Genomic DNA, 11,765 nt, shown 5'->3' with positions numbered 1-11,765 from the left:
TGAACTACTTCTGCCCACGAATTCCTCTTGCTAACCTTCAAAAGCGCCCTTATGTCAAGACATTTTTAATCGGTTCCTGCAGATTTTTGCCTCTATCACAAACTAAATGAAGCAGACAGCTTAAAGCAGATGCCCAAACAGAGTCCTTCTCTTTGTTTCTCAAAGTAATTGCTATACCTGTATCAGATCTTTTGATCCACTGAAACTATATTCCAACACAGAGCATCAAAATCTCTAGAGATTCTGAAGCTACATTCCTCAAACACACAAACCCCATTTCCTCAAAAATCACATCTCCCTTATTTGCATTAATTCCACTGCCACCATTGACACCTACATCCGGCTTCAACCGCTTCAGCCCCAAATCCGCAATACGATGGTTTGCAGAATGGCTCGGGTGAGGCTAGGGTTTCGAATTTCAATCTTCAACTTTTCATGCAATAACTCTTTAAAAGAGCTTGAGTCTCTACTCCAATAGTTATACCCTCTCTTGCCTGTTTAGAAATGCATTGACCATTATATCACAATGATCTTTGGACACTCTCCAATACTAAGCTATCTTGAATTATCTACAAAAGATCCATCATAATCAAATTATATAGAGCCCTCCGGGGGTGGAAGACACTTAGGTTGCCTAACAAAAAAGGGGGAAGACGGGGGGAGGGGGTGGGTTGGGTAACCACTTAGGTTGAATCTTCCCGCCTAACTTCCTTGATCTACAAATGTGATCCCAATCTAACATTAACAAACTCAAAGGGACACCAACAAAGACATTCATGTGGCAAAGGTCCACAAAGAAGCTAGAAATAAACGAAGTCCCAAAGAGCCTCCATAGAACTGTATTTGCCGTAAAAATCCTTGACAGTCCTCTTTCACCATATAGTCCAAATCATAGTGAGGCTAGCTATATGCCATAGAACCTGGTTAAGGAAAATCACACTTCTTGAGACACTCAATTTCAACAAATCTGAACAACTTATGCTAGAAACAAGAAGAAAAATTGGTCAATTGTCTCCCTATTAGCCAAGCACATAACACAATGACCATGAAAAAGGGTTTGAAAGGCCGCCTCTTATGAGGCATGTTCTTGATATCAACTTTCTTATTTGCAAACAAGCCACAAGAAGGCCTTATCTTTAGAAGGGGCTTTTGAATTATGAGTGATATAAATATATGAAGTGGTGCCTCCTGAGTGATATGAAGTTCGAGTAGAATAGGAGAAACCACATGTTTCAAAAAACAACAAAAGAAATAAGTATAGGAATTAAAATAAAATAATGCTAAGAGTGCTCAAAAATTGGTAGATTTGTATTACTTGATGAAAGTACAATATAAAGGAAAACAAGTAATACAACCAATCCCAATATATAGAATATCAAAAACATGGGAGTACAATTGCTATTATAATAAGAGAATACATAAAGGAAATACATAAAGTAAACTATGTAAATGATCAGATAGTGGGAGGATGATGATGGGAAAATGATGGCTCAGGTGGATGTCTCTGCATCTCCTGTAGTCGGCTCCTCAGAGGGCATAGTGTGCTCTACGAAAGGAGGGGCCTGAGATGGCTTTGAGGGCTCTGAGAGGACAAGAGTGGGGTGCTCAGGAGCTGATGGAATACCCAGATGGTGCTGAATCTGCCTCAAGATGGTAGTATGCTGAGTCTGAGTGGCTAAAATATGCTCCTGATGAGCACGAAGAGCTGACGTCTACTGAGTAAGGATGCTCTGAGAAGTGGTCAATGTCTACAAAGTGTGACATAGACCTCTATACTCGAAAATGGATATGGCAATCCTAGGCTCAGATGAAGGAGAAGGCTCTGATGTAGCTGGAATAACAAGGGGAGTCCGTGGTGTGGCAGGAATAGTAGAGGGTGCAACCTCATGTATAGGCTCTGTAGAGGCTCCCATGTCAGCTGGTATCTCAACTTGCTGTGGCTCCTCTGGCTGCTCTGGATGTGGAATCTCTGGATGCTCTGCTCCAGCTGGGGCTCTCGGCTCTGCACTATATGCTGTCATATTGGTCCATTTGTCAAGAGTGAATATCTCTCGACAAATGCATTTGCGCTCAAGCTGAGGCTCATATGGAAATCCCAAGTGCTCTAAAATTTGACATAGCAATCTCAGGAAAAGAAGTGGAATAGCATCCACTCTGAGCAGCTTCTTCCTATGGACTTTCTCTTCAAAGTACAGAAGAGCGGCCATATTGAGATGATGAGGGCCAAAGAAGAATCCCTCAGATATCCTAAATAATGCCTCTAGTAAAACTCCTCTCCTCTGCACCCAATGTTGAAGTGGATAGATGTTATGGCGCAGGAGTGCATCGATAAAAAACATGCTAGGAGGGAGCTCCTTCCTCAACAGATACTGGTGTGAGGATGCTCCTCTAGACAGAATATGAACTATGTCACTCTGGGCAGGATGAGTCCAAACTCGATAATCCTCTAGATGGGCTGGCTCGTATGGAATATGCAATGCCTCTGCTATGTGTCGAGCTCCTAGAATACCATGACGTCCGTCTATGGTGAAGTGTATGACAGTACGATCTCGGACCTGGTGCATGGTCATGGACTGATAGAAGTCCATTGCTACACGGGGATAGAAAAAATCCTTGGGAGTCAGCAAATGCTCCATATGGTACCTCTGCAGCAGATGGAAGAAGTCCCTGAGCTCAGGCTGAAGCCTGAAAATGGCTGTGTCAAATCAAAGCTCGGAGTGGAATGGCCTAGCCCGGCAATCCAAATTACCCTCAATGGGTGGCTGAGCGACCATGGGACGCCTGATAAGTACCTCAGGAGTCATGCCTGAGAGAATTTGAGACTCTGTGGGTGGCGACTGAGACGGCTGAGGCTTTGATGGAGGCTCTGAAGACGGCTCCGGAGACGGATCCGGAGATGGCTCCGTTAAGTTAATTGGCTCTGAGTCTGATACCCTAGCTTTCTTCTTTGGGGGATGGCTGCTTGACCTGGTTTGATAGCGCCTCATAGGAGGACTCAATGGTGCGTCCTCAACCGGAGGTGGGACGACTAGTGGTCGCGGAGGCTCAGATGTGGAGCCTTGAACAGGGGTCTCTCTTGTGGCTCTCTTGCGGCCTGACGGAGATGAGGACTTAGCTCCTCTGGTTCTTGCCATGGCTAGCCGGAGGAGATGGCCGAAGGTGCGCCCAGCTTGGGATTAGATGAGAGAGCAAATGAACGGTTGTTCTTGCTTGGTTTCTCTTTGGCACCTTTTTGCAGTTCAAATGATCGGTTTTAACAAAATACGGAATTTATAAGGTTCAAAAATGGATGCCAAAGGTCATTTTAATTTTCGTAGAGGAGGACCGATTTTGCAGCGGAGGGGCCTTTTCGCAGCGAAGGGCCATTTTCGCAGCCTATTTCGCAACTCATTTCGCAGCTGCGAAATGAGGGTACTGTGCTGCGAAATGGCACTCGTGTGCCAAAGGGGTGTTTCGCAGCTGCGAAACACCCTGCGAAATGGGGCTTTGGCTGCGAAAATTGGATTTTTTAACACTTTGAGGATTTCGCAGCCATTTCACAGCTGCGAAATGAGGGTGGTGTGCTGCGAAATGGCACTCGTGTGCCAATGGGTGGTTTCGCAGAGGGGGGGCTTGGGGCTGCGAAATCATTTCGCAGCCGAGTGGCACTTTCGCAGCGAAAGCTTGATTTCGCAGCGAACTTTTTGGGGTTGCGAAAATATTTCGCAACCAAGGGCCATTTTCGCAGCGGCTTCTTTTGGGCTGCGAAAATCTCGCAAGCCATGAATTTTCCCTTGCTTTTGAATTCCTTTTAGCTCCCAGAGATCTTCCTTCAATTTCTTTGCAATTCCTCCTTATTTGGATCAATCAAAAAGATTAAATTACATATAAATAACACAAATTAAGACCAAAATTAAAAATCAAAAGAATTAATAAAGCTTTTAAATTAGCAAAATTAAACAAAAAATATATGGACTTTGGTGAAACCAAGTCCATCTAACCCTTTTCTGATTAGGCTTTTTGTGGCTCAAGGAGGTTGATTTCCTCCTTTTCTTGCTTGAATGGCTCAATGAATGGCTTGAGGCAATGACCATTGACCTTAAAAATGTCAGTGCTATTGGAATTCAGTAATTCCACCACTCCATTTAAGTGCACTTGGTGAATAATGAAAGGGCCTATCCACCTTGACTTGAGCTTCCCAGGAAAAATATGGAGCCTTGAATCATAGAGTAAGACTCTTTGTCCTTTTTGGAATTCTTTATTGGAGATTAATTGATCATGCCACCTCTTCATCCTCTGTTTTGCAACTTTGGAATTGATGTAAGCATCATTTCTTAATTCCTCCATCTCATTAAGGTCTAAGCACCTCTTTGCCCCGGCTCTGATCAAGTCCATGTTTAACTTCTTGATTGCCCACCAAGCCTTATATTCAACTTCCACAGGGAGATGGCACGTTTTGCCATAGACTAGGCGATAAGGAGACATACCAAGAATAGTCTTGTAAGCTGTTCTATATGCCCATAGTGAATCATGAAGCTTAATAGACCAATCTCTTCTGCTCGTGATCACCACCTTCATCAATATATTGTTGATTTCTTTGTTTGCTAGCTCCACTTGACCGGAAGTTTGAGGATGATAAGGTGTAGCTACCTTATGCTTCACTCCATACTTGGCTAATAGGGTTTCAAAAGGTCTATTGCAAAAATGAGTACCTCCATCACTGATTATGGCCTTGGGCACCCCAAATCTTGAGAAAACGTTCTCTTTGAGAAACTTGAGAACCACCTTATGATCATTGTGTTTACAGGGGATTGCCTCAACCCATTTAGAAACATAGTCCACCCCCACCAAAATATAAGAGTTACCAAAAGACATTGGGAAAGGTCTCATGAAGTCAATACCCCAAACATCAAAAAGATCAACTATTAGAATGGGGTTCATAGGCATTTGATTCCTTCTTGTTAGCTTTCCAAGCCTTTGGCATCTATCACAGCTCCTACACATGATGTGGGCATCCTTGAAAAGTGATGGCCAAGTAAACCCTGATTGCAACACCTTCATGGTTGTTTTCTGAGAGGCAAAGTGGCCTCCACATGCACTTTCATGGCAATGGCTGAGAATTCCTTGTTGCTCTTCTTCAGGAACACACTTCCTTATTATTTGATCTGCACAATACTTGAAAAGGAAAGGCTCCTCCCAATAATAAGCATGAATCTTTGCAAAGAAGTGCTTCCTGTCTTGTGCTTTCCACTCACTTGGAACTTCACCAGTAACTAGATAGTTAGCAATATGAGCATACCAAGGAGTTTTTTCTAGCAACATGAGTGATTCCTCAAGAAAGTCACCATTAATAGGTAAGACATGGGAATTGTGTGCTATAGCCAACCTTGAAAGGTGGTCAACTACCACATTCTCCACTCCTTTCTTATCTCTGATTTGGAGATCGAACTCTTGTAGTAAGAGAATCCATCTAATCAACCTTGATTTTGCATCTTATTTTGTCAATAAATACTTCAAAGTTGAATGGTCAGTGAAAACAATGATGAAAGACCCTACTAGATAAGCACGAAACTTGTCTAAGGCAAACACCACAACTAACAATTCTTTCTCTGTAGTTGTGTAGTTCCTTTGAGCTTCGTTCAATGTCTTGCTTGCATAGTAGATCACATAGGGCTTTCCATATTCTCTTTGGCCAAGGACAGCTCCTATAGCAAAGTCACTGGCATCACACATTACTTCAAAGGGTAGTTGCCAGTTAGGAGCCCTCACTATTGGAGTTGTTCTCAAGAATTGCTTCAGTTGATCAAAGCTTTTTTGACATCTTTCATCCCATATAAACTTAGCATCCTTAGCCAAAAGTTCACAAAGAGGCTTTGAAAGATTAGAGAAATCTTTATAAATCTCCTATAGAACTCTGCATGGCCAAGGAATTGCCTTACTCCTTTTATAGTTGTTGGGGACGACAATTTGATAATAAGTTCCACCTTTGCTTTATCAACTTCAATGCCTTTCTCGGAGATGATATGGCCAAGGACAATTCCTTGATGTACCATAAAATGGCATTTCTCCCAGTTGAGCACCAAGTCTTTCTCAATGCATCTGTTAAGAACCGCTTCCAAGTTGACTAAGCATTCTTCAAATGTACCTCCATATACGGTGATGTCATCCATGAAAACCTCCATAATTCGCTCCATCATATCACTAAAGATACTCAACATACATCTTTGGAATGTTGCGGGTGCATTGCATAAACCAAAAGGCATTCATCTGTAGGCATATGTTCCAAATGGACATGTGAAAGTGGTCTTTTCCTGATCTTCAACATCAATTTCAATTGAAAATATCCAGAGTACCCATCCAAGAAACAATAGAAAGGATGGCCAGAGACTCTCTCCAACACTTGATCAATAAATGGCAATGGAAAATGATCTTTCCTTATCACAGCATTCAATTTTCTATAATCAATACACACCCTCCAACTTGAAGTGAGGCGTGTAGTAATTTCTTTTCCTTTTTCATTTTAAACCACAGTAATCTCTGACTTCTTTGGTACCACTTGAGTAGGACTCACCCAAGGGCTGTCAGAAATGGGGTAGATAATACCTGCTTGAAGTAGCTTCAGCATTTCAACTCGCACTACCTCTTGCAAATGAGGATTCAATCTTCTTTGAGGTTGACGAATTGGTTTAGCTTCTTCCTCCATGTATATATGATGTGTACAAACCAAATGACTAATGCCTTTCAAGTCAGATATTTTCCATCCTATTGCTTTCTTGCACCTCTTGAGGACTTCAAGTAGACATTTCTCCTGATGACTAGTAAGAGATGAAGATATAACAACAGGGCATTGTTTATTCTCTTCCAGGTATGTGTATTTCAACTCCATGGGCAGAGGCTTCAAATTAAGCTTTGGGGTCTCTTCTTTAGCAGCTTCCTATGCCTCCTCTTTATTGAACAAAGGTAGAATCTCTTCTCTCCTCCTCCAACCTTGTAGAGTAGCAAGCACATCAGAGGGTTCAGGCAACCCTTCTTCAAGATCCCCAAGACTTTCATTCAACTTGTCTTGCATATTCTGATTACAGTGCTCCTCCACTAGAGAATCAATAATGCATACCTCCTCTGGACCTTTTTTTTCTTCCGAATTTATTTGCTTTTTAAACATATAAAAGATATTGAACTCAAGTGTCATGTTGCCAAAAGTGAGTTGCATGAGTCCATTCCTACAGTTGATAATTGCATTTGAGGTAGCAAGGAATGGCCTTCCAAGGATGATAGGAACAGAATTAGCTTCCTTGACAGTAGGATCCGTATCAAGAACAACAAAATCTACTGGATAGTAGAAATTATCAACTTGAACTAAGACATCTTTAATTACCCCCCTTGGAATTTTCACTGATCTATCTTCTAGAGATAGAGTGATTGATGTTGGCTTCAATTCACCAAGTCTCAATTGCTTGTAGACAGAGTATGGTAGCAAATTCACACTTGCTCCCAAGTCTAACAAAGCTTTCTCCACTACCTTTCCTCCAATCATGACTTAAATAGTAGGACATCCTGGATCTTTGTACTTCAAAGGATACTTGCATTGTATGATAGCACTTACTTGCTCAGTCAAGAAGGCTTTCTTGTTCACATTCAACCCTCTTTTGATAGTACACAAGTCCTTTATAAATTTTGCATATGTTGGAACTTGTTTAATCATATCTAGCAATGGAATATTGACTTTCACTTGTCTCAATACTTCAAGAATTTCTGATGCATTTCTAATCCCTTTTTTCCCATGCAAAGCTTGAGGAAAATGTGGAGAGGTATGTTTCTTCAACATTTTTTCCTTGATAAGTACCTTATCCGGATTTGCATTCACTGTTGAATCATGGTCCTCTTTACTTTCACTGATATCTTTCTTCTTTCCTTTGATTTCCTCCCTCTTCTTTGTCTCTTCTTCTTCTTCCTCTTCAACATGTGGCTTGGGTGTTGGCAACTCAACCTTTTTACCACTCCTTAGAGTGATCAGGGCTTTAACATCTCTCACCTGTGAGGATTCTCCCTCATGAGTTTCCACTTCATGGATACCCTTGGGGTTTTGGTGAGGTTGAGAAGGAAATCTACCCTTCTCTTGTACTATGTTCAAGTTAGTGAACCTTGAGATTAAGTATTGGAGATTATCTATCTTTTGAGATAAGTCATTTTGCATCCCATCCATCCTTTTATTCAAAGTATTCTCACGACAAGAAAAAGGGTCATTGTTAACATATATTATCTTTACTTAAAGTAGTATATGTCAATATCTTTTATTTAAATGGGCAACTATGACATATAAAACTTAGTTAAAAGAAATAATGACATATATGAATTCCAGTGATTATTCCATGACTTATGACGATGCAACTTTGACAGAGAATTTATAAGTCAATATAAAATTAATATATTCATATGTAAAGGTATCTAAATAAAGGCAATAATGACATATGTGGAATTTGCTAAAATTTTATTTAATTTATAGTAATACAATCTTGATAGAAAAATTATAAGTCAATATATGGAGTTAAAATATTTTTATGTCAAGGTTGGTAAAAGCTATCTTGACAAATAATTTATAAGTCAATCTAATTTTATTAATAAATCTATCAAGGTTATATTAGTAAATATTAAAAATCTCACTTCTCATTTTTTTTCTTTTAATTCTTTTATTTTTCTTTTAATTCTATCTAGGCCCATTCCCATCTACAAGCAACTTGAAAGAAAATCCTAAGACAATAGGCACCATTAAAAATTTTGTGAAAAGTAAAAATAATTTTTTTGAAAATTTTTTGAATTAGATATTTATTCTCCATGCAAATATATATCCTTTATAGGGTTTTAATTTTTGTTTTAATTTTTTTTTTGTTTTTGTTTTTTTGCATTTTTTATGACATTTATTAAATGATGTAACATGACTTCCTTTTATTTTGTTTATTGTTGCAACCATAATAATGTACTCATGTAAAATGTATCCAGTCAGTGGTCTTTGTCACACATGGACAAATCATTTATAATGATATTTAGATTTAACAATTTGGTGTTATTTGTGCCTAATACTTAAATAGCCTCTGCAACTTGCACCCCAGTTACATAATACCATTTCAGAATTTCTACTAGTAGAGGGACATTTGGTGGGATAATAAAAATTATATGCCTAAATAAATGCCTTTGTGGGCAGTTTAAAGTTGCCCCAAATTATTTGAGTAAATTACAAAATCTCATAAATGCTCCAACGGGACCATTCAACTGTAAGTCCCAGAAATGACAACCAAAAAATATGTTTGTCAACCTTCTCATGGGATCATGCAAACATATGAGCGTGAGTTTAGCAGAATACTACAACAAAAAATGCCAAACCCACAAAATAGAGGGTTATTGGCTACAGATTTAACATTCATGGATTCATCTCAATCCTCCTCAAGCTCCATATTAAGCTCCAAACCCTAATAAACCATCTAATTCAAGAAAAGCTAGAGGAATATTATATTTGCAAACTAGCGCATGTAGAGTCTAGCATGTCAAATGTAGTTGTAAGAAGTCTTAACTAATGTAGGTGAAATTTAGCTGAAATAAAATAAGGGTAAAATTGGCATAATATAGTCACGTGTCCCTGAAATTTCTCTTGTATTTGGTGTAATAATTATGAACTTTAGCTGTCTATGTGAAATTGATAATCCTTTTAAAAGTAAGAACTAGGAAACCAGTCTCATTTCTTACTTTGGAATGTTCATGATGTATTATTCATCTCATTATATGTAAACAGTTCTAATTTAATAAAGAAATTCCACGGGGTAGGACATGGGATTGGAAGCTCAATCTGAACACTCATTCAAGGCTTCCACATCTGGTCAAGAGCGGCGCATTGATCTCATTTACAATGACCTGTTTCTTATGAAATACAAATTGTCCACTTACACTTCAAGGCGCCGCATCCTCACACGTACATCACAACACACCAAAACATGGCCAACTCATACATCTGCATATTATTCTCCAAGGAGAAACCACATGTTTCAAAGATAAAAGAGTAACAAGAAAAGAGAATATAATCAAAAAATGATATATATATAAGTATTACTTGGAAAAGAAATACAATATGCATGATGTTCAAGTAATACATCCAATCCCAGTATATAAAACATAAAAAAGATGGGATTCACAAGTCTAATATAAGATGTAAGTAAAAAAAAAAACATAAAAAGATCAGATACTAGTGGGATCATGTGATGGCTCTGCTCTGATCTCCTCATCTGGTATGGGCTGCTCAGCTGGTATGTTACCCTCATCTGGTATGGGCTGCTCAGCTGGTATGGTCCCCTCATCTGGCAGTGGAGGCTCGGATGGTCCAGACCTATCATGCCCAGGAAGTGTCTGCATACTCAGATACTGCTGAATCTGATGAAGGATCGTGGTATGCTGGGTCTGAGTAGCAATGATCTGATCCTGGTGTGCACGAATAGTGGCCATCTGCTGGAAAAGAGAATCATGAGCGGTGCTCAGTGTCTGCAATGAGTGCACTAAGCCTCTGAATTCCGTAAGAGAAACGGTGACAGTGGGCTCAGATGAAGGAGGAGGTGCTGAGGTAGCTGGCACGACTGGTGGAGTTGGCTGAGTAATAGGAGAAGCAGGAAGTGTGGCCTCAGGCATGGGCACTGAGGTGTGTGCTGCAGGGGCAGGAGGTATAGTGTCAGTGAGAATCTCATCCTGCTGGGCCTGAGGTAGTTGCTCATCTTGGGATAGCTCTGGAGGTGGGGGCACATCTGGGGCTCCCTGAGGTGGAGGCACAACTGGGACTCCCTGAGGTACAAAGTAGGCTGCCAAGTGATGCCATTTGTCGAGAGAGAAGTCCTCTCGGCAATGGCTGCACCTCTCAAGGCGGGGCTCTCCAGGATAGCCCAGGTGCTCTAAAATCTGGCAAAGGAGCCTCGGAAATAATAATGGAATGACATCTGCCCTCTGAAGCTTCTTCTGATGGACTTTCTCTTCAAAGTGAAGAAGAGAAGTCATAATCAAATGATGAGGGCCGAAGTAATATCCCTCAGAAATCCTAAATAACGCCTCAAGTATAGCTCCTCTCCTCTGAACTTTATGCTGAAGTGGGAAGATGTTGGCACGCAGGAGCACATCAATAAGGAGCATCCCAGATGGAAGCTCTCTCCTAGTCAACACTGAGGCTGTGGAAGTCCCCCTGGACAAGATACGAACCATGTCCCTCTGAGAGAATGAGGACCACTCCCTGAAGTCTGCCTGAGTCACAGGCTCATAAGGCATACGGAGGGCCTCAGCAATGTGGCGAGCTCCAATGGCACCCTGGCGTCCATCTATGGTAAAATAGATGAGAGTAGGATTCCGGATGCCTCGAGTAGTCATAGACTGATAAAAGTCTAGAACTACTCTCGGATAATAGAACTGCCTAGGGGTGAGGAGATGCTCCATGTGATACCTCTGCAGCAAACGGAATGAATCCCTGAGCTCTGGCTGCTGTCTGAGAGCCTCGATGTCGAACCAGGTCTCTGAATGGAAGGATCGATCTCTGCAATCCAGGTTGCCCTCTATAGGTGGCCCTGCGATCATAGGACGCTTGATGACGGTCTCGAGAGGAATCCCCACATGAATTTGAGAGTCCGACTCGGCCTGAGATGTCTGGGATGGCTCTCCAGGACCCGAGAATTTGGCCCTTTTCGAGGGTGGCCGAGAAGCAGGCCTCTTGGCTTTGGCGGCGGGCGGCACAGGTTCAGTGGGTGGCCTCCTGGTGGGATATCGGC

The 11,765-nt window shown here is 41.0% G+C and overlaps 1 protein-coding gene across 1 annotated transcript; it reads right to left on the bottom strand.

Moving 5' to 3' along the window:
* Positions 1–1,605: 1,605 nt before the first annotated feature.
* On the bottom strand, positions 1,606–3,134 carry LOC117933241 (proline-rich receptor-like protein kinase PERK10). The gene is made up of 4 exons (XM_034854625.1): positions 2,793–3,134; positions 2,510–2,645; positions 1,769–2,104; positions 1,606–1,688 (listed from the first exon to the last, which is right to left on the bottom strand). Exons 1-4 carry the CDS (start codon positions 3,132–3,134, stop codon positions 1,606–1,608), a joined length of 897 nt encoding a protein of 298 aa, XP_034710516.1.
* Between the last annotated feature and the right edge of the window lie 8,631 nt (positions 3,135–11,765).

This window comes from Vitis riparia, chromosome 16 (assembly GCF_004353265.1).
Source record: "Vitis riparia cultivar Riparia Gloire de Montpellier isolate 1030 chromosome 16, EGFV_Vit.rip_1.0, whole genome shotgun sequence".
NCBI lineage: Eukaryota > Viridiplantae > Streptophyta > Magnoliopsida > Vitales > Vitaceae > Vitis > Vitis riparia.
Note: the sequence above shows the minus strand (reverse complement) of the source record. Positions and strands in the feature narration are given on the sequence as shown.

Bases quoted from the DNA above. Each gene is read 5' to 3' on its own strand.
- LOC117933241 (XM_034854625.1), bottom strand. From the start codon at position 3,134: ATGGCAAGAACCAGAGGAGCTAAGTCCTCATCTCCGTCAGGCCGCAAG. The intron at 2,646-2,792 runs GTACTTATCAGG...CATCTGCTGCAG, and splicing joins TCTCAGGCATGACTCCTGAG to AGGTACCATATGGAGCATTT. The intron at 1,689-1,768 runs GTCTATGTCACA...CGTGCTCATCAG, and splicing joins ATCCATTTTCGAGTATAGAG to GAGCATATTTTAGCCACTCA.